This window comes from Prionailurus bengalensis, chromosome E2 (genome assembly GCF_016509475.1).
Source record: "Prionailurus bengalensis isolate Pbe53 chromosome E2, Fcat_Pben_1.1_paternal_pri, whole genome shotgun sequence".
In the NCBI taxonomy this organism is placed as follows: Eukaryota; Metazoa; Chordata; class Mammalia; order Carnivora; family Felidae; genus Prionailurus; species Prionailurus bengalensis.
Genome location: NC_057352.1, coordinates 45297646 through 45321496, shown reverse-complemented (window position 1 = coordinate 45321496; position 23851 = coordinate 45297646). Strand labels below are relative to the sequence as shown.

The window sequence follows — 23851 nt, the reverse complement described above, 5'->3', positions numbered from 1 at the left end:
TAATTGTTATAAAACAATTACTTATGGCAATTAGTATGGTAACACCTTTTACTTATGATATCATCAATCTTATTGGTGATATAAGAAAGTAAGTCCACTTCTGTGCATTGCTTTGTTAATGTGAAATTGTGTAAAATACATACAGATAGAAACGGTGTCTATTTTATGTATGTATTTTGTCTATGAAAGGTTGAAAATCCCTGAGCAGTTTTAAAATGCTAATCTACAGACTCAGGTAATATAAAAATGTGCTTTTTCTAACAGAAACAGAATAAATCGCAGTTATTTATAAAGTTGTTGCTAAAAATTATAAGCGGACAACATTTAAGGAATAAATCAACAAGTTGTGTGTACTTTTTGTCAACGATAATTCATAATACAGTTAGCCTCTTGAATTAGTACTTGTTTCTGAATTAACCATTATGGCCCAAGTTTGTTTATGCTTTTCATTTTAATAGCGCAGATGTTAACATAAATCTATAAACACATACATATATATTTCTGTATGTATAAATGTATACATTTAGATTTACTATATAATTACAATAAAAAGACAGAATAAGGAGTAGAGTTTTTATTTTTTATTTAAAAAATTGTTTAATTTTGAGAGACAAAAGAGGAGTGGGGGAGGGGCAGAGATACAGAGGGAGGGGCAGAGAGAGCGGGAGATACAGAATCCAAAGCAAGCTCCACGTTGCTGTCAGTACAGAGCCAGATGCAGGGTTTGAATCCACGAACTGCAAGATCACGACCTGAACTGAAGTCGGCCGCTTAACGAACTGAGCCACCCAGGTGCCCCAAGAGGAGTAGAGTTTTTAAACGTACTTGCAACATGTTTGTAACTAGAATCTGACTTCCTTCTGAGGTGGTCCTGTTTTCTAGAAAAAGTAGAAATGGCCATATGGAACAACCAAGATTAACTCATACTTTAGCTCACCACATCAATATATAGGTTACATAGGTGAATCATCTTTCCAGGTAATGAGTTTTGAGTTTAATTTTAGGAATAGTATACTAAATAAATGGCCAAAACTCTGAAATATGTTTACCTAGTTAACCTAGGACAGCAATCAAAGACAAACTGGCTCTCAAAATTTATTCAACTCAAGAAAATGCAAATTATATAACTATAAATACTTTCTAACATAGTAAATAAGTTGTGACTCACTTTTATTAAAACTTAATATTCTTCTAGAAATCATATTCCCATTTTTTCTTTTTTTTTTTAATTTGAGAGAGTGAGCGTGCGCAAGCAGGGGAAAGGGGCGGAGGGAAAGAGAGAGAATCTTAAGCAGGATCCACAATCCATGCAGAGCCAGAGGTGGGGCTCAATCCTACAACCCCAGGATCATGATCTGAGCCGAAATCAAGAGTCAGATGCTCAAGTGACTGAGCTATCCGGGTACCCGCATATTCCCATTTTGTAGATCTTGAAACTTGCAGAGTTAAAGGGGAGTATGGCTTTTCCAATTCAATATCCTACACACTGCTTAGTCCAGGAACTACAGTTTCCTTAAGTGAAATAACAGCACACAATTCTCTGAAGTGCAGTAGCAAGAAGAAAAGAACTTAGATCCCAGCAGGAAAGAAGAGAGGTAGCTTGTGCCTGGAAGCATTGAGATATGATGATGATGCAAATTATCTACCACAATTCCTCTTACATAGTAGGAACTCAAAAATGGTAACTTACAGTTTCTTTAATTCATTTTTTTATACAGTCTGTTGTTATCGATGGTTTAGAAATTCTATGATTTTATTAGGTGATTAAGATGTCTGAAACAAATTGAAACATGGTTGTCCTTCTTTGATTACAGGACATTCATTTAGCTCTCTCGTGTCCTCTCCTCTAATATAAATAGCACTCAATTAGGTTCTTTCAGTATAGCAAATACCTGTTAGATACTTGTGATTTATTAACTGCTATAGCACAAAATTCAAAGCACTATTTAATAAGTCTCTCTCTTCCAACAGAAAAGTTTATTAGATGGATCACTTCACGTAAAGTTATTAACTAAAATTACAGCCTTTTTAAAAACCTGTAGTCATCTAACTAGTAGAGATAGTCAACAGACATTTCTATTTACATGCCTAATCTGCTGGTATACCTACACATGCTAAAAAGTGTCTTGAGACTGTATTACTTCTAGAAGTATTAATATATAATTACTGAAAGTAACAACTTTACAAAAACAAATAACAAAAGAATCACCAATTATTCTTAAGATTCTCTGGCTGAATTATAAAACCTATGGTTTGATTAATTATTGTTTATCTCATGGATTAGAATAAAAATTATAAAGAAACCTTAAACAGTTACCTTAGCAAAATCTTATTTTGATATAAACTAATAAACATAATGCCATATACCAAAATGAAGAAAAAGAGTCTGGGATAGAAAAAGAAAACAATCTGATTTCTTAAAATGAAGATTAAAGTTTATTGTTCACTTCTGTGAAAGACTTCCTATTTTAATTAAGTAAATCTAAGGATTAAAAATTATAAACATGTAAGTAGGTTAAAAAAAATACTTGATTGGTATATGAGTTATATATCAACAAAGCTGTTATTTAAGAAAATTGCCTGCCATATCTTTTTGCAAAAACTCCCTCAACTCTGGTGTCACTGTTTTAGTTTTCTAAAATAATACTTGCATTTTAGTTCTTTATAACCTATACTATAGGATTCCCCCCACCCCACCAAAAAAACCCAAATAACAAAAAGAATCCTTTCACAATTTGCATTTCTTGAGCAACTCCTTATTTTGCCAAAAATGCCATTAATTCATTTGGATAACTTTTTTTGTGTTAGGAAAATGGCCCGTCTTAACTACTAAGAACTTATAATAATGTTCAGAAGGTCTGTATTTCTAAAACTTATTCATTCACATATTGAACCTTGAACTCTCAACTACCGTTCTAGTGGGACAAAAGCAGAGGTCTTTAAAAAATGAGGAGTACAATTTGAAGACTGGCGACTCTCAACTACACCTCCCAGATTCTGACACTTGGCCCACGGAGAGGAGAGGAGGTGTAGAAGTAATCTCTTTCTCCCAGCCCCAACTCTGAAACTTACCAGATAAAAAGAATTTACTGATGGGAGTATGTAAAAGTGTGAATAGCATACAAGCAGAAAAATTTTGAGAGATACTTTTTTACCCAATATTCTGGATTGTGGATTAGCAGCACCAATTTTACTCATTCCCTCAGTAATATGTAAAGGGAAAAAAATCTAGATTGGCGAATCTGAGAAACACATTTTTAATAATTAAGTAATAAAAAAAAGTACATGAACACCTACATGCCCAGCCTCTAAATTTTAAAATTTAAATTGATTTAGAACTTGTGAAACACAAACCTTTATGGCAGAACTAGAAGTCTGTTCCCACCAGGCCCTCATACCTGATAGCAGCCAATCCGGCTCCTTCAAAACTCTGAAGAATTAACTACATCAAGAGTCATCATTTTTATGCATTTCATATTTAAACAGCAAATGTATAGATTTAAAAAAAAAACTCACAGAAGTCTAAATTAATGTGCCTTTCCCTAGATGTCAAGTCTTTTGGTCAGGAAACACTGAGTAACTGGTAATTTACTCCAAATCCTTCTCTTTGACAGTTATGTCACTAAAGATATTAATATGTTAAATAAAAAAGCAACTCTATAATGATATACACTAACTGATTTCCCTACAATAATTACTCTGTAATATAAACTCTCTTACCTATAATGTTATATGACAAAAACTATTTTACCAATAAGACAGAATCCTAGAATAATATTATATTGGTTACTAAAGTAAAGTTATGTAAAAAAAAGTTACAAATGACTTGGTTGTAGACCACAGAAATTTTCTGTATGTGAATATATGACAACTGCCAATGTCACCCCCTTACTCTCTTCATCATCTTTATAATGTGAATAACTTCTCAATCTAGTAAGAATTTATTACTTCAGAATATGTCCTTCGGTTAATTCTCTTATTTTTATGATTTTTCAACTCATATCTTTCAATTTAATTTATGTGGATAGGATTTTCTGAAATATATGGACGGAGGGAGGATCAACATTCTATTAGTGATTCAAATTCAAGAACTTTCAATATTTATATATAACAATTTGAAACTGAGTTTGGCATTATTTAAAAGGAAGTGTTCTTTTCGAAACCTAACTGACATTTTTTCAGCTTTTAAAAGGAACTGGATCTACTGTCAACAGATGTTAAAAAGCACAGAAGAAACAGACTTTTAGTTCTATATAGATTCAACAAGTCTATAAAAAACAATCTCAAAAGATATAAAAGAAATCAGTTAGTCAATTTCTACTTGTGGATTTAAAGTGAAATATTTCATTACAACCTTTTTTCATATTTTATCATCTGATACAATTTTAAGCAATATTTAAAATTTTAAATTCCAGAAAAAAATATTCCAGAACCCAGTGCATATAATGTAAAACCAGGTCATCTTACCAATTTGATTGTTAAAAAGTTCACAATTAAATCCACAGAATCTGTTAGAAAATGTCTGGCAACACATGAACAGTGAGCAGGGCTGATAAGTTTCCTTGCTATGTTTAAAGTTTTCCTGCCCTCAGCCAGAAAGGCTGCATACTGCCATATACAGCTCAGGGAAAAGACTGGTACACAAGGTTAATGATACACTGGTTAATGCATACAAGAAAAATATATGAAGTCCTATTATAGTACCAAATCCTCATTTAAATCACCTTTCACTTCACCATTCTTTTTGAAATGAAATGAATTTACTGAAAACAATGCTGCGATGGATGTTAAGTACCATTTTAAAAGATGAGAGGTATCATTGGATAAGAAACCTCTATTTAGAACGATAGATATAACTTCAGAGAATATATATATATATTTTCCTTTGTTTTAAAAAACCAAATACACTTTGCAATCTATAAAACCCAACTAAAAAAAGAATTACAGTTGGGCAATCTAGTATTATTGTAAGCACTCATTAATTTATCAATAATCAAGACTTTTTCTATTACCTTATCTGTCAATCTTTTATTCTGATTCAATAAAAAATTGAACCAATTTTATATAATTATAAAGTGTATGATTTGAGAGCTGAGTAAAAATAAACTTGATAAATTTCAAACATTACTTTCTATATTTTTTCACTGATATATCAAAATACCTTTATATAAAAATTACATTCAAATTTCCCATTACTTTCAACTGAATTTAAAAGAAGTCTTAAGTCACATGTTTTTAAATGTAGAGAAAAGGTTGTAGTAACATGCTACAAACAGAAAAGAGACTTGAGTGCTAGAGTCCTTTTTCAGGTTACACAAAATCAAATATTTTTCCCTTTCAGCAAATTTTTAAAAATAATTGTTTAAAATAGAGACTCAAATGTAATTTTCTATCCATAGCTTGGTATGTAACCTTTTTATGAGCAGTCAACAAAAGAGCTTCAAATTTGTTTCCATAGCTGAAGATAAGCTCCTAGGAAGGAAATGGCACTAACAGATGTGCCAATGTGAAATTTTAAGAATTATATCAAGAAATGCATATTGAAATATTTTAAGGTTAAAAGTATATGTTTTAAAACCTCCTAAAACAAACCCTCAAATCACACTCTTTTTGATATGGACTTTGCCAGCACTGTTCATGTTGGCCAGATAATACACTACTTTTCTTTAATAAAGTAAAATGAAATGCATACCAGCAGCAACTACAGCTGGAGGAGGCGAGCCTGCCTCACCACCACTTGTCTGACTCATTGATGCTACAGATGTTTCTCTAGATGGAGGTAACTGTAACTCCTTTGGGAGAAGATCATAGACAGATTCTGTAGGGGGAAGGAGAAAAAAATTTAAAAGAGTATAAGTCAATAACCTAACAAATGAGCATGAAATTAATTAATAAGGAGAACACACACACAAATCCATATAATTACTGTCATAAAGATTAGCAAATATTTTTCTTTTATTATGTAATTTTACTGAACTGAAGAATGAATTTTCCATTAGTTCGGTCCCCTGTTTTCTTCTTGGCTTTATCCCTTATGTTTAAGATGGTCTCCAAACTTATTAAATTTTAGAATTGGACAAAATTAGACAAAATATAAGAAATATCAAATAACCCAAAATGGTCCATTATCTTCCTTTGTAATAAGAGTGTAACTTAGCATACTCATAATTAGCTTTAAATTGGCTTCACCAGTGAGACGATTAGTCTAGTCTTGTTCTTCTTAGCACCTTCTAGCAAATATTTTAATTCACTCTCAAAATGCATTTTTGCCTCCCCAAACAAGCTAAACAAGGAATGTCAGAGCTCAAGGAAATAATGTCATTTCTATTCTGTATTTATACTCCAGAAAGGCACAAGAATAGGATACTCTTAAATCAGAAACCGTAAATGCCTAAACTAGACTATGATTACTTTTATATCCCAGACTAAAGAATCCATATCTTTTTGATGTATTTTATAATCATTGTCTATAAAATTACATTTATATCTACTATTAAAAAAATTCTTTTATAGTTTCATGAGTTTGAGCCCCACGTTGGGCTCTGCCCTGACAGCATGGAGCCTGCTTGGGATTCTCCCTCTCTCTCTCTCTGCCTGTCCCCTGCTCACACTCTCTCTGTCTCTCTCAAAATAAATAAATAAAAACTTAAAAATATATATTCTTTTATAGTTACTATTGTATGGTTTTGGGCACGAATAAGTCTCAAAATATCCTGTAAAGGTAGTAGAATCAATGTTGGAAGGAATTTCAAAAGACCAATTAGAATCATATGCCCATTTACAAAAGAACTGAGAAACAGGACTTAAGAGACTTGCCTAGTATTCCAAGAAACCCCAAATTCCGACAAATAAAAAAGATTATTAATTTATTTGCATGAGTGATTAAAAAACAAAGGTAGCACCACGGACATTTTATCCTTGATAACAAACAATACTTTCAGTTAAGTGATCACTGAATGCATGAATACTTTGATCCTTCCAATTAATTAATCTTTGAAGTATGTGCCCTAATTTTGACGTGGATAGGGATCAGGAAGAATGTTGTGAAGGAAAGCTAAAATTAGAAGATTTACTATTAAATGTTATCTTCGTTCATAGTAAAGAGTCAACTTGAAAATTTTCTTTTGAAAAACTCTATTACCTAACTCTTGAAACTTTCATCTTTAAAATATCTGGCAAGTTCAGTATTTGCCTGAACATAATATGCCTTGACTCAAATTTTTCTGTTTGTTACAATGCTGCTAAAAGCCTTAAGTAAATAATTCGTATCTTTCAAATAACATAGGGAGGAGAGCAGGGAGAACCTAAGTAAAACAAAAATGGCACTATCATCAGATACAGATTTTAAAACAATTATTTCTAAATCCATGTTGAAAACGACAGTTACTTAAAAGAGAAGCATACTCAAGTCCTTTTTTGTTTTTTTGTTCACACTAAAAGCAATATGAAAATAAAAAGAATTTAGATGAAAAGAGAAAGATCTACCAAAATATATTTACATCAAGAAAAAAAAAAACTGTCCTACTAATAGCCCCATCACCAGTACTTCACTAGTTGGAACTATTTCTCCACTTCTCTAATTATTAAAATAAATCAAAACAAAACAAACTCGTGTGGAATGAGACACACTACCCTTCCCAAAGAAGTATATAAAGTTGAATCTATATTAGAGGTATAAAAGCAATGTTAATAAAAACACACAGGAAAGTAACTAATTACAGAACTTACTATATCTTAGCCCTCCCCACAACCTAGCCCCCAAAACAAACAAAGTAACATGCAAGGACAAATGGAAGGTGTGGGAAGTATGGACTCATTCCTTCAACAAAGGTATTTTCTGATTAACTGACACAAGTGTTTGGAAATTAAAGAAGTCAGAAGTTTTATCATGTCTACCTAAGGGAAGAAGCAGTTAATACGGTCATTACCATCACAGGCTATGATTTCAGACATAACTGGGTTGGCTCTGCTACTCCAAACAACCTAAGACTTAAATCTTCATTTAAACTTTTCTTTTACCCCATTATCTTGAAGAAATTCCCTCCAAGCTATGAATGTACAACCCAACCATATACAATGGCCTTACTTTTAAATCTGCTTCCCATAAGACATAAAAATATTAAAAGATTTATAATATTAAAATATTATGAATCATGCTGTTAATGCTATTGTCATTTGCTCCTAAATTCAATCCAAATTACAGTTTTACAGTATCCACTGCCCAGTGAAAGAATTCTTGACAATCCATGAAAAATAGCCCTAAGTTGGTGCTAACTACCTCATGTTAAGAGGTCACATCTATTTTTCTTGTGTTATCTTTTAAATTAGATAAGAAAGGAATGAAATTCTAGGTTTACAAACACAGAATATGAAGAAAGAGAATAGGAAATCCATGATGGAAAGGCAGTTTCCTGAGGAAAGACTTCCTTAGAAAACAAAATAAAATCACTTCTAGATATTTTTTTTTTAAGAGAAAGAGAGAATGGTCACAAGTTTTCTTTTTAGGATGGTAAAAATGTTCTTAATTTGGATTATGGTGGGGCACCTGGGTGGCTCAGTCAGTTAAGCATCTGACTCTTGGTTTCGGCTCAGGTAGCGATCTCACAGTTTGTGAGTTCAAGCCCCACAGTGGGCTCTGCACTGACAGCATGGAGTCTGCTTGGGATTCTCTCTCTCCTTCTCTGTCTGCCCCTCCCCTGTGCATGGTTCTCTCTCTCTCTCTCTTTCTCTCCCTCAAAAGAAATAAGTAATTTTTTTAAAAAATTAAAAAAAAAAAAACCTAACCACTATTGAATCTTGTACACTCTAAATGGGTGAATTTCATGATATGTAAATTATTCATCAGTAAAGCTATTTTCAAAAAAAAAGAGAAAGAGGAATAGAACAAGCACAAGTGAAAACTGTATAAGAGCAAGCTATGTCTCTCACTGTTCCTAATAAACCTTATGGATAAAAATATCTCTTCACACAACTTCTATTTGTAAAAAGTGAAATTATGAAGGCCAAGCTGAATGCTAATCTAATTTGCTTTTTAAGGGTCTTCTTTTGGAGGATCAGGAAAATGCTACAGGTATAATTATCCTAAATTCAGTAAAATATCTTAAGAAAATATTATCAAGTTCTCATGACCGAGATGAAGAAATGGAGACTTAATAAAACAGATGACTCTAAGCAAAAGTACCCAAAAATGTACAGGTTCACCTGGAGGGAGGTGGCTACTACATCAACAGCCTAAGCAAAGATATCAAATTTATGAATGACACAGGCTTAAGAGGGATATATTGTGTGTCATAATGCCTCACAGATCAGGCAAGGCGGAAAACCTGCCCAAAGGAATAAAGTGAAATTTAGTTAGGATTAATGTAACAGTTGGTAAAAACTGCTCTTTTTACTTAAAGGCACTTTCTCTTTTTTTTTTAATTGAGAAATAATTTTACTTTTTTTCTTAAATGTTTTACTTCTTTACTTTGAGAGAGCATGAGCAGGGGAGGGGCAGAGAGAGACAGAAGAGAGAGAGAGAGAGAAAAAGAGAGAGAGAGAGAGAGAGAGAGAGAGAGAAGAGAGAGAGAGAGAGAGAGAGAGAGAAGAGAGAGAGAGAGAGAATATCCCAGTCAGGCACTGTGCTGCCAGGACAGAGCCTGATGCAGGGCTCAAACTCAGCAACCGTGAGATCATGACCAGTGCAGAAATCAAGAGTTGGATGCCTACCCACCTGAGCCACCCAGGCACCCCTCTTTTTTTTATTGTTATTTTTTATTTTATTTTAAGTAAGCTCTACACCCAATGTGGGGCTTGAACTCATGATGCTGATATCAAGAGTAGTATGTTCTATCAACTAAGCCAGCCAGGTACCCCTGTTGTCTAAGGAACTCTTTCCCTGGTCAGCCAGGCTTGAGGTGACTGTTGTCTTACCTATTTTTCCTATGAATGCTGCTAATTATGCAGTAATGTTTAACCAACTCACTTAATGGTACATTATGAATTTTAGTTGACCAAAATCCCAGGTAAGTGCATTGCTTAAATATCCATGTAGTAGAATTAGGACAGATGTGATATAATAAATAACTCTGTTAATAGAAATTATTAACATGAGTGGATGAAAAAAGGAAATTAGGCAGAAATTGGAAAAAAAGCTCAGAAGATCAAGAATTTGTCTTGAGTTGGTGCAATATTGCAGATCATAGGGCCATCAGGGGGAAGGAAGAAATGGAAGACTGAAATTATTTTCAGATATTGAAAACAAACCAAGGCTTCCCAATGTTGGGTGGGAAGGTGAACAGTGTAAAAATGGGCTGGGTGGGGGGTTTGTTTGCTTGATCATTCAGTAAACTCTAACTGATCCATTTATGTCACTGATTATTTTCTAGGTCAATTCGGTCTTTTATTCTTCAACACTGGCTATGAGGAGTTTCACTATACTGCATCAAACTCAAAGTAGACAGAAATCCTATCCCAAGGGCACAAAGCAGTGTGAAAGAGAAGGGAAAAATTGGAAACTTAACAGTGCAGTTTATTTATTTATTTTTCTCAGTTGGGAACTCAGTTCCCTAACCAGGGATAGTCCAAATCCCATTCTCTACTGCTTCATTCTGTAAATTGCTCAGTCCCGTGAAAAGGTGAAAAGACTTCAAACCCTCATACTTTCTCACCTTTCCCTGGAAGTGTTCAGGAAGATAAAACATAGGAAAGAGCTGAGAAAAGGCATGCTTTTCTTGTCCTCTCTCCACAAAAGAACATTAATAACACAAGTGCCATTTGGGGATGGGTCAGGCACTGTGCAAAGCTTATTATATACATTTCTTAACTTAATTTCAAAACAATCCTGAGGTAGGTTGTACCAATAAAGAATATGAAGATTGTGCAACAGTAAAAAATAAAAAGCATATGTGATAGAACAAAAGAAAGGAATGATGAACGATGGTTTCCTTTGATGGGGAGAAAGGACAAGGCAAAGGATGAACAGAAATAAGTAGGGCTGGACGGTGGGCTCATAGATGTTCTTTTGCTAAAATATATAATAAATCAATAAATACAATAAAAATTAAGATTATGCATGGACAGTATGTAGCCTCAGAGAGTTGCTCTAAGATGATCTGCTAAAAAGAACTCTGTAAGTTATCATTCCTTTTCTGGAATTTGTATCCTCAACCTCACCCTTCTTGACCTGATGGCTAGCGTGTAATGTTCCCTTGCTTTTGGATCAGAAAGTAAAGGCCAAATTTGTCAGAGAGCCCACTTACTTTATGACTTTTCTGAAAACTACCCTATTTACTTTAAGGTAAGTAACAAAATAAATAAAAGTTGTACACAACTAATACTACAGACCTTAACTCCATGCACAGATGAATGATAAAAGGTGGGGGGAAGGGGGACTCTGGAAATAAGATGCTTCTGTTCAACTGTCAAACAAGCAGCCATGAATGGAAATATCTGTGGCAAAAAGGAGGATACTTTCTGCTGGGAATGCTTTAAAATTTAACAAAAAGTAAACTAACGATATAACGCACATATTTTACATATATATATATATATATATAAATACATTATATATATAATAATACATACATTATATATATAATAATGCTCCTTGATATCAGATGCAAACACTATTATACTGAAAAATGTAATTATAAACATCTGTACATTGTTTAAAAAATTGAGTTTTACTTATTTTTTTACACTCTAAATATGAAGCTACTATAGCACCTGAAAGAGTTAAAAAACTTTCAAAAAGTCCTTGCAAATGGTTTGAGAATTGCCTCACTCTTCCATCTCTCTACTAACTATCTCAATAAGCTGATAAATCCCAAGGCTATGGTTTCATGTCAGATATTCTAAAACAAAATGCCTGGCACCTCCAATGTGCCAACATAGTTCTGCACTGAAGAGACACAGCATTCATTCTGTTAAAAACACTTCAGGCTTGACAGTCATCATACTTGGCATGTCCACTGGAAAAATGTACTGGCTGCAGGTCTACTGGATATTTGGTTTCTAAAAGATTATGAAGTCCAAGAATAACTAGTAGGTGATGCTCTTTTTTAACAAATTTTTCTCCTCTCAGTTTAAGTCAATTAATAGTTTGCTATCACATATTTACTTAATCACATCACTTCTTCCTGATTATATTTTATTATTGTTTTTTGGGTTTTTAAAATTTTTCAGTTTATTTATTTGTTTTGAGAGAGAGAGAGAGAGAGAGAGAGAGAGAGAGAGAGAGAATGAGAATGAGTGGGGAAGGGGCAGAGAGAGGGGGAGAGAGAGAATATCCCAAGCAGGCTCTGCATTGTCAGCGCAGAGCCCAATGTGGGCTTAAACCTACAAAACAGTGAGATCATGAACTGAGCCAAAACCAAGAGCTGGATGCTTAACCAACTGAGCCACCCAGGTGCCCCTAAGAAAACTAATTTGAATTCCACAATCATTTTAATACATCATATTTTTTTCTTGTAAGTACTACTTTTCATCTAAAAACTTCACAATTATTTTCAAAATAACTTAAGACTTATGAAATATAGAATGGAGTATACTATTCAACTAACCATTTTAGTTATCTACATTCTAAATTCACTTATATTATTTTCAAAAGATATTACTTAAGTCTGTCCTAGAAAAAATAAGACATTCAATGTCATATCTATGGCATAAACTATTGAGTAAAACATTTATGGTTTATTTATAATTTTCAAATATCTTATAAGAATACTTTTTCAATAGAGCTTTAAGAACTGTGGAGTTCAGACAGAGTCAAAGATGTGAGTATGAGAAGGACCCAGGGGGTGGGTGTCAGAAGCCTAGCTGGGCGAGGAGGGTCATCTATGGGGATGAGGGGAAGGAGGGGTCTCTAGCATGGGGTTTCAGAGCCCAAACAGGGTGAGGAAAGCATTAATGGGAGGGGAAGGGAGAGAAGAGATATCCAGGTGCACAGTTCAAGCAAGGTAAAGAAATTATCTGCAGCCTAGTATGTGCTATCAGAGCCATACATTGTAATGTATACATACTTAAAATTTAGCTGATGTTTATGAAAACAGTAACGAATACAGATCTCTTCCACTGCTTAAGCGTTAACTATATTATATAACCGTATATTTTATAGTCACTTTTTTGTAACTAAAGTAACCATGTCCTTGGGGGCACCCGGGTGGCTCAGTGGGTTAAGCGTCCAACTCTTGATTTCAGTTCAGGTCATGATCTCACAGTTCTTGGGATCGGGCCCTGCTGTCAGCACAGAGCCTGCTTGGGATTTTCTCTCGCCCTCTCTGTCTGCCCCTCTCCTGCTCTCTCTCTCTCTCTCTCTCTCAAATAAACATTAAAAAAAAAAAAAAGAGGGATAAAATAACCATGCACTTATCAATGTATGTAATAATCTATCATTGAAAAGAAATAAGTGGAATTAACATGTTATTTTATCCATAGTTGTTGTTGATGTTGTTGTGTGTTGTCAGCACAGAGCCCGACTCAGGGCTCAACCCACAAACTGTAAGATCATGACCTGAGCCAAAACCAAGACTTAGATGCCTAACCGACTAAGCCACCTAGGCACCGCCCCCCATCCATATTGTTTTTAAACTTGAAGACATTTAATAAATGATTATTTGCTCATTCATTTATATATTTATTTTTTAATTTTTTATTGTTTATTTATTTTCGAGAGAGAAAGGGAGAGAGCCAGAACATGAGAGAGAGAGGGAGACACAGAATCCAAAGCAGGCTCCAGGTTCTGAGCTGTGAGCACAGAGCCCAACTTGGGGCTCAAACTCACAAGACCATGAGATCATGACCTGAGCTGAAGTTGGAAGCCCAAACAACTGAGCCACTCAGGTGCCCCAATTCATTCATATATTTATTAAACACAGAACTGAAGTGTCAATTATGTGCCAGGCACAATAATCTAGTAAATAAAATAGATGGAATTCCTAACATCAGTGTTATTTCTAACTGCACAGACCCTGCATTACAACAAGGTAGTTCAGAAGTTTATTCTCTAGGGGTACCTAGAGATTTTCTCTCTCCCTCTCTCTCTGCCCCTTCTCCTCACTCTCTCTCAAAAATATATAGTAAACATTTTTTTAAAGCTAATTTTCTTTAAAATTTTTTTTAATGTTTATTTATTTTTGAAAGAGAGAAAGACAGAGTATGAGTGGGGGATGAGCAGAGAGAGAGAGGGAGACACAGAATCTGAAGCATGTCCAGGCTCTGATCTGTCAGCACAGAGCCCAACGCAGGGCTCAAACCCTCGAACCATGAGATCATGACCTGAGCTGAAATTGGACACTTAACTGACTTAGCCACCTAGGTGCCCCTAAAGTTTATTTTCTAAAAGAAGAAAAACTTAATTTTGTCACTAGTAATCCATTTTGTACGCATAGGTGCAGACACTAAAGTGACGTGTGTCTCTGTTTTCAAACAGCTTACAGTCCAGTGAGGTAGACAGCAAGTACATAAATAACTAATGGAATCAGTACCAAGACATAGATGTTATGTACAAAAAAAAAGAGAGAATAAATATAAAGAGGGCTAGGCAAGAATGGTATGAATGGAATGAATGTGTTTTTATGAGATTAACCTAAAATTCACATAAAAAGCATAGAATTTTAGAAACTGGTGAAAGTATTCAGCATAACCCTCAGTTTTTACAGAGAAGAAATTATATTCCAATTAGGTTATGACTTGATTACAATAGCCAAGACTAGATGGAGCTGGTTTCTGAACAGGAGAATAGCTGCTGAAAGATAAATCTTTTCTCCAACATTCCTGTCTATGCAATTAGAATGAATGAATGAATATTATGAATGAATGAGCAAATCATCTACCATGACTGATTCTACCCAAACAATGTAAAACATTAATTCTTGTTTCTGTTCCCCAGAGTCTCAGTGAGGGAAAACCAAACAAACAAAAATCTTATTTTCCTTGTTATCACTATCAGAATGTTCCACCACTTTAACTAAAAATGTCATTTTTCTATAGTATTTTCTACTCCAAATACCCTATTTCCCCATATTCCATCTCCCACTCTGTTACCACTTAAACTACCATTTTCTTTTTTTTTTTAAGTTTATTTATTTATTTTGAAAGAGAGAGAGAATAAGTAGAGGAGGGGCAGAGAGAGAGAGAGAGAGAGAGAGAGAGAGAGAGAATATCCCAAGCACTGTCAGTGCAGAGCCCATGTGGGGCTCCACTTCATGAACCATGAGATCACAACCTGAGCCAACGCCAGATGCTTATTAACCAAATGAGTCACCCAGGCACCCCTAAACTACTGTTTTTTCTTTTTTTTAATTGAAAAAAAAGTTTATTTATTTTTGAGAGAGAGAAACAGAGAGACAGAATCCCAAGCAGGCTCCACACTGTCAGTGTAGAACCCGATACTGGACTTGAATTCAAGAACCGTGAGATCTCGACCTGAGCCAAAATCAAGAGTCAGCCGCTCAACAGAATGAGCCACCCAAGCGTACCTAAACTACCATTTTCTTAATGAACAAACATAAATTTTCATATTTTAGGATCTTCATTTTCACTTTAAAAAGTAATTTCCTGTAAAATTTCTTTTCTATTCATATAACATGATTTTTTTTCCTCCCTCAAGCCAGTACTGAATAAATCAACAATGCTCACTTTTTCCTCTCTACACTATCATTATCAACAAACAGAATATGCAAACCTTATAGATTTTTTAAAGTTTATTTTATTTATTGGGGGGGGGGCAGGGAGAGGGAGGCGGGGGGAGAGAGAGAGAGAGAGAGAGAGAGAGAGAGAGAGAGAGGGAGGGAGGGAGGGAGGGAGGGAGAATTCCAAGCGGGCTCCATGCTGTCAGCACGGAACCCGACACAGGACTTGATTCCACGAACTGTGAGATCATGACCTGAGCCGAAATCAAGAGTCAGACACTTAACCAACTGAGCTACCCAGTTGTCCCTAAACCTCCTACTTCTAGACATAAGCTGGTTGTTTAGAGAGCAAAATATTTGTCTACCATGAGCAGCAATAAACAAATGAACACGTTCATTACTTCTGCCTTTTAATTTAGGACAGTAGTAATCAATGAGGAATATCAGAATTGCATATGGAAATATGTGGTGGTTTTTTTTCCCTTGAATGAAGATGCCCTGGGATTCCATCACAGACCTACTGAATAAGGGTTTACAGCAGGCAGGATCATAGAATGCATATTTATAAAGCTCCACAGTTGATTCTGGCAAAGAGCCATTACTTTAAAGCATGAAATTTAGTCTCAAATGTTAAGGCATAAGTTTATTACCTCCTTAAGTATGGCTATTTTTCCCCCAAAAGGTAAAAAAGAAGAGTAACAAAGAGTTGAACCACCCTTTGCAAGATTACTTAAATTTTAAACCTTGAAGAGAAAACAATTATATTTACATATCAAAAAGAAGAAATGAGTGTTGTCTATCATTCTTGACTTAAATGACAATTGTTATTTCACATGGCAATAGGTAATTTTAGATATTTGATACTTGTATTTGATACATGTAGTCTTGAACAATACCTAAAATAATGAAGCAAATTAGTACATTTCTTGTTATTTTGAACCTGAGAGATATTATCTAGAATTACCGCTTAGGGGCAAAACCCAAAGATTTTCAATGGGTAAAATTCTGACAGCATAGAGTATTCTTCCAGATCATTTACCTCCTGACTATTCTCTATTTACAAATAACGTGTGTTATAACATGAAAATACTTTGTTTCTTACAAAAAAAGAACAGCTTTTGATTTTGATATAGTGAGTAGATGTCACTTTACTGATCAGCAAAGCCTCTCTTTTATACTTTAAAAAAATTTTTTTAATAACGTTTATTTATTTTTGAGACAGAGAAAGAGCATGAGTGGGGGAGGGGGAGAGAGAGAGAGAGAGAGAGAGAGAGAGACAGAGAGAGACAGACAGACACAGAATCCAAAGCAGGCTCCAGGCTCCAAGCTGTCAGCACTTCAAGCTGTCAGGCTCCAAGCTGACCCGGGGCTCGAACCCATGAACCATGAGATCATAACCTGAGCCGAAGTTGGATACTCAACTGACTGAGCCACTCAGGTGCCCCTCTTTTTATTAATTATGATAATGATTTTTAGTTGTCATTTTACAACAGCAAATGAAAGGGTAGCTTATGCAATCTTTTATGCCATGGTGTGGTCCATAAAAAGAAACAGATAAACAGCTCTAGAAAACTGAAAATTGTTCCAAAAGTAAATTATATCTGGTAATATTACAATTTAAAATTTACAAAATACTTTTTTATATTTATAATCATAGTATTGATATATGAAAAGGTGCTTTAACGTAAAGTATATATAAATAAAATAATTAATACTATCTTAATTTCAGAATAAATTGTTACTTTTTTCAGTGTTTTAACTTTTTGTATATAATTATTTATATATTATTTACAAAATATTTACACAAGTTATAAACATTCATATATTGATTATATATCATTTACATAAATTAAACAAGTTATTTATATAAATAAAATTGGTAATTATTACTATCATAATTTCAGAAGAGATTACTTTTTTCAGTGTTTCGACTTTTTATTTTTTTTATTTAAATTTTTTTTTTTTAACGTTTATTTATTTTTGAGACAGAGAGAGACACAGCATGAACGGGGGAGGGTCAGAGAGAGGGAGACACAGAATCTGAAACAGGCTCCAGGCTCTGAGCAGTCAGCACAGAGCACGACGCGGGGCTCGAACTCACATACCGCGAGATCGTGACCTGAGCTGAAGTCGGACGCTTAACCGACTGAGCCACCCAGGCGCCCCTCGACTTTTTATTAAAGCATAACATATACATACAGTAAAGTATACATAACTTAAGTTTTGAGCTTGAATAATTTTAAAAAGTGAACACACACATAACTACCACCCAGCAGATTATGCATCCTTCATGCTTCCTCTCAGGTACGAGCCCTAGAAGTAACCAATCTTCTAACTTCTATGACCATAAATTATAGTTTTGCCTATTTCTGAGCTTTATATAATAAAAAAAAATCATACAGGACATATCCTTTTGTGCCTAGCTTCTTTTACTCAGCATTGTCTGTTCAGGTTATTGATGTTGCTTACAGCTGTTCATTCTTTTGCAATGCTATATATTATTTTGTTGTATGAATAGTCTACAATTAATCCACTCTGCTGTTAAATGATTGAGTTGTTTATAGTTTTTACTTATTCCAAAAATATGGCTAAGGACATTCTTACATGCACATATATGTACTTCTTTTGGATATATACCTAGAGAAAATTGCTCGGTCATAAGGTATGTGTATACTCAACTTCAGTTGTTGGCACTAAATAGTTTTCCCAAGAGGTTGTATCAATATACACTCTCATCATCAATGTATAAAAGTTCTGGCTATGGCACAAGCTCAGTCATAAAAAAATGTTTTCATAATTTTTTTAGAGGCTATCTGGTGGAGATGGAGTGGTATCACACTGTGATTTTAATATGATAACTAATGCTTTTGAGCACATTTACATATGTTTATTGGCCATGTGGTTAACTTCTTTTTTTTTTTTTAAGATTTAAAAAAAATGTTTATTTATTTTGAGAGAGAGGAGAAAGTGCTAGTGTGGTGGGAGGGGGAGAGGCAGAGGGAGAAGAAAGAGAGAATCTCAAGCAGGCTCTGCACAGATCAGAGCCTGACCCAGGGCTCAACTGACTGAGCTACCCAGGTGCCCCAGTATACACTTTTTTAAAAGATTTTATTTTTAGGAGCGCTTGGGTGGCTCAGTCGGTTAAGCATCTGACTTCAGCTCAGGTCATGAACTCACGGTTTGTGAGTTCAAACCCCTGCAATGGGCTCTGCACTGACAGTGCAGAGCCTGCTTCTTCAGATCCTCTGTCCCTCTCTCTCTCTGCCCCTCCCCCTGCTTGTATGCATGCTCTCTAAAAAATAAAGATTTTTTTTAATTAAAAAAAATAAAAAATGTATACATATGTGTAAGTATAGCTATAAAGTTACACAACAGAGCACTATTTGTTGAGTGAATACTAACAAGTGCCTATTTTATAACCCTTCAATCTTACCCCTTTCCATTCTCCTCTTTCTCTCAACACTCTCAAGGTACAATGATTTTCAATCCTTCAGCCAAGCACCCCCTTACTTTTATTTCTTTGCAAATGCTATCGCTTCTGTCTGAAACACTGACCTTCCCACAGCCCTTTCAAATGTTACTTCTTCCCAAAAACCTTTTCCTGATCACTCCAGTCTTGGTTAAGTATCCATTCTATGTATTCCCTTTAACAGAATATGTTTTATACACTGTTTCACAACTGCCAATCAATCTATATGTATTTCCTATTAGACTCTTCACATCGTAGCTGTCAGTTTCGTTCACACTGATCTCAGCAATAGCACAGTGCCTTGCACAACAGGCATCATTTGATGAATGTATGAATGAGCAAGAAGATAGAAGCAGTGGGAATACATAAGATTGCTAACAGACCATATAAAGAATAAAGAGGCAGAAGGATCAGAATAAGAAGCCAAGCAAGAAGCTAGAGTCAGAGGAGAGCCTGAAGAGTACAGCGTCCAAAAAAAAAAAAAAGAAAGAACAGTCTTGGTGTGGACTGCCAAAAATGAAAATGCCTCATTCAGTTCAAGTAAGGAAAAACTTGAAAGAATGTATTTATTTGATGTGGCAAAAGGTATTTCTTGATACTTTTGCCAAAGAAGTATCAAAGGAGTGATGGGGAGAGAAGCCAGAAGGCAAAGAGTTGAAGACCAAATATAAGTGAGGAAGTAAATGCAGTGCAAGCAGAAATATACACTACTATTTCATAGTCCTTCCAAAGACAAGGAAAAACTACTTAAGGAGACAGGACCAAATAAAGGGTTCATTTAATTTTATTGTGCAGAAAAAGAAATTGTGTATATGTTTGATGATATAAGGGAAACAGCCAGGAATAAGGAAATGTTTGAAGATCCAAGAGTGGACATATAGAAGAGATTTAATTTAAAAAGTGTGATCAGGGGGTGCCTGAGTGGGTCAGTTGGTTGAGATGCTGACTTCAGCTCAGGTCATGATCTCACATTTCGTGGGTTTAAGCCCAACATTAGGCTTTGCACTGGCAGCGCAGAACCTGCTTTGGTTTCTCTGTCTCTCTCTGTCTCTCTCTCTGTCCCCTCCCCACGCACTCTCTCTCAAAAAATAAACATTTAAAAAAAAAAACACCATCAGGTTTGACAATTGTGAAATTATAACTGAATTTCCTAGCAAATGCTTACATGCTAACAAAAGGTTTAGGAACAACTAGATGGTGAAGAAGTTGAGATCAGTATAACAATGACTAAATAAAAATTTTCCAGGGCATTTTTATAGGATTATACTACCATAAAGAATTCATTTTCCTTCATAAGTACAATTTTTTTGGAAATTATATCATATACAGAGGAACCTCCATGGAAATCATAGTTTAAAAGTTTGACAACTACTGCTACAAGAATACAAAAACATGAAAGAAAATGAAAAAGAAGAGAGGAAAATATTAAAATGAGGTAACTGTCATGGAATCAAGTCCAAAAGATTGGGGCCATCTTAGGAAAAGACTGGGCATTTCTTCCAATGACATGAGAGAAAAAGAAAATAGAAAATAAGAAGGCCCAAACAAAAATTTGAGATGAAGAGGTAAAAAGTTGAGGGACTTCAGTGGGATGGTTTTAAAATGCTGTAGAAGATAAGTCAATTATTTTATTGTATTTTTAATTTTATTTTTAATGTTTATGTATTTTTAGAGAGTGTACACATGCCACATGCATGCACACATGTGCGAGAGGAGGAGGGGCAGAGAAGGAAGGAGAAAGAGAATCTCCAGCAAACCCTATGGTGAGTCTGACATGGGCTTGATCTCACTAACTATGAGAACGTGACCTGAGCCAAGATCAAGAGTTGGATGCTTAAAACTTGAGACAGCCACCCAGCTGGCCCTTTTTTTTTTTTTTTTTAAATTTTATAGAAAGAAAGCAAGAGCAGGGGAAAAAGGCAGAGGGAGAAAGAGAGGGAAAGAGGGAGAGAGAAAGGGAGGGAGGGAGGGAGGGAGGAAGGGAGGGAGGGAGCGAGAGAATTGCAAGCAGGCTCCATGCTCACTGCTGAGCTCAACATGTGGCTCGATCTCACAACCCTGGGATCACTGACCCAAGCTGGTATCAAGAGTCAATACCCAACTAACTGACTGAGCCATCAAGGCATCCTGAGAGTTCAATTATTTCTATTTGCCAATGGCTGTGCTATAGAAGTAGATGCTTAAGAGGCATGTAAGAAATCCTTCCATACCTATCATGTTTAAATGGCTAATTATATCATATAGAAGAATTAAGAGGTTAAGACTCAGGGGATAAGTGTTCTAATACAAGAGAGTATGAATATTATTATTAAATAAAAATACACGAATTTTCATTTGGCTTGATCAGAAAGTCAAAATCATGATATACTATTAGTAGGCATTTAAAATATTATTGTAATCTTTTTTGCACGAAGGGGGAATAAGGAAGGAAGGAGAAAACCACGTCTGCAATCACTATAACAAAGTATGATCCCTATGTTAGCATACCAATACTATTTACAATAAATAAGAGGTAGGTAGCATGTCATAATGAAAGAGCAAAGGCAGTGAGAACTGAGCTCTCATTATATTTGTATCACTTATTTTCTGTGTGACTTTGGGCAAGTTACTTTTCTCAATTACAATATGGCAGAAGTATCTATCTACCTTATAGAGTTATGAGCACTAGCAATAATGTATACAATATGCCTAGAAAGCACTGGCCACCATCATGTAAGCATATGATTATTGTGCTGATGACTAATTAATTCAAAAGTAATTTACTGTGAGCCAAAGATACAAAATTGAGTAAGACAAAAGAGGTCCCTGTCTTTAAGGAGTTTTTCTGTAATGAGAGAAACAGAAAATATTCTGGAACAAGGAACTAGTTTTTAAATACAAAGTGGAATGAATGCTATGAAGAAAACAAACAGGGGCAGCTGGGTGGCTCAGTCAGTTAAGCCTCTGACTTCAACTCAGGTCATGATCTCTCGGTTCCTGAGTTTGAGCCCCTCATGGGGCTCTGTGCTGATAGCTCAGAGCCTGGGGGCTGCTTCGGATTCTGTGTCCCCCCTCTCTCTGCTCCTACCCTGCTCGTACTCTTTCTCTCGAAAGAAAGAAAGAAAGAAAGAAAGAAAGAAAGAAAGAAAGAAAGAAAGAAAGAAAAGAAAAGACAAGACAAGACAAGACAAGACAAGACAAGACAAGACAAGACAAGAAAAGAAAAGAAAAGAAAACAAACAGGAATCTGTAAGAAAGAATGTGAGAACTACTTTAAGAGAAGATAGTTCTTCTATCTAAGGGAGGCTTCTCTGAGTGGTTCCTGAGGATAAAGAATCAGCAACTCAAAGCAGAAAGAAGAAAAACATCTGAGGCAACAGCATGTATAAAAGACTTTAGGCAGGTAAAGACATGGCATGTCTGAGTAACCAAATGGTGCACAGTGTGACTAAAACACAGTAACCAAGACATTCTCCTTGCTACAATGAGATATGGTTAGTGGGTATGGCAGAGTAGATTATGCAGGGCCTTAGCATCTTTGAAAAGGTCAAGATAATGCTTACTGAATGAATGGATAGATGGATGCATGCAAGAAACAGAATTCAAAGTTCATACAAACGACTCACAAGAAAGAAATATCTAATGATATGGCCAGCATCTTTAAAAAACAAAAATGAGGGGCACCTGGGTGGCTCAGCTAGTTAAGCGTCCAGTTAAGCTCAGGCCATGTGTGATCTCGCAGTTCGTGAGTTCCAGCCCCACATCAGGCTCTGTGCTGATAGCTCACAGCAGAGACTGCTTCGGATGTCGTGTCTCCCTCTCTCTTTGCCCCTCTCCCACTTGCACTGTCTCTCTCTCAAAAATAAACAAACATTTTTTAAAAATTGGGGGAGGGGGTCCTGGGTGGCTCAGTTGATTAAGTGTCCGACTTCGGCTCAGGTCATGATCTCATGGTTCATGAGTTCGAGCCCCACATCAGGCTCCACGCTGACACTGCAGAGCTTGGTCAGTATTCTCTCTTTTCCCTCTCTGCCCCTCCCCTGCTCACTCTCTCTGTCTCTCTCTCAAAATACATAAATAAACTTAAAAAATTAAAAAAAAAACCTTTTTAAATAAAAAATAAAAGTGAAAACAGTCAAGTTCAACTTACATTAGTTCACTTTGTAGGTAAGAAACAAAGTAAAAAATATAGGAACAATTACTATTTTCCTAGTAAGCCTAAAAACACAGATGCTAGGGCAAACAAGAGCTAAAAACATATTAACAACACAGTACTGCAGCTGCTCCCCCAACCTAAAATCTCCCAACTTAAAATGTGCCAAAAATTTACATGTAAACTGGTTATAATTTGTGATTGTCACTACCACAACCCTATAAACTCTGTTACGGATGAAGCCACTTGGCTTAAATTACATGCAGTCACTGAGAGGTTACCAGGAACCACTGAGTGGAAGTATTAATTGGAGTTACTAACAATAATAAAAGTCATAATTCCTACTCCCAAAAGGGTATGCAATGAAGAAGTATTACTGACATATTCCATGAGCATTATTTATTTTATTCCCAAGGCAATCAGGTGAATACCTCATGCTCATTTCAAGATAACTCTAATTTCACTTAAAAATACAAAGCTTTTCTTTCTGCAGGTCTTGCATCTTCTATAAGACATATCTGGACTCCAGATATATTTGGCCTGCACAGTGTTCTAAAACATTTCGAACTAGCTGTCAACGTTTAATAATGGGATTTTACATAAAAATCTAGATTTCTGGCTCCTCTTGACAAATCAGAA

The 23851-nt window shown here is 35.2% G+C and overlaps 1 protein-coding gene across 11 annotated transcripts in view; it reads right to left on the bottom strand.

The window, feature by feature from the left end:
- NFAT5 (nuclear factor of activated T cells 5) overlaps window positions 1-23851 on the bottom strand; it is a 118229-nt gene that overhangs the window by 67316 nt on the left and 27062 nt on the right. For 5 of the 11 annotated variants that reach the window (XM_043599539.1, XM_043599536.1, XM_043599538.1 and 2 more), the window contains one exon: window positions 5693-5818. In XM_043599539.1, coding sequence (XP_043455474.1) covers window positions 5693-5818 — 126 coding nt within the window. Of the gene's footprint in view, window positions 1-5692; window positions 5819-23851 lie in introns of those variants that run through there. The other 6 variants (XM_043599542.1, XM_043599544.1, XM_043599547.1 and 3 more) reach the window with 4 other exon arrangements.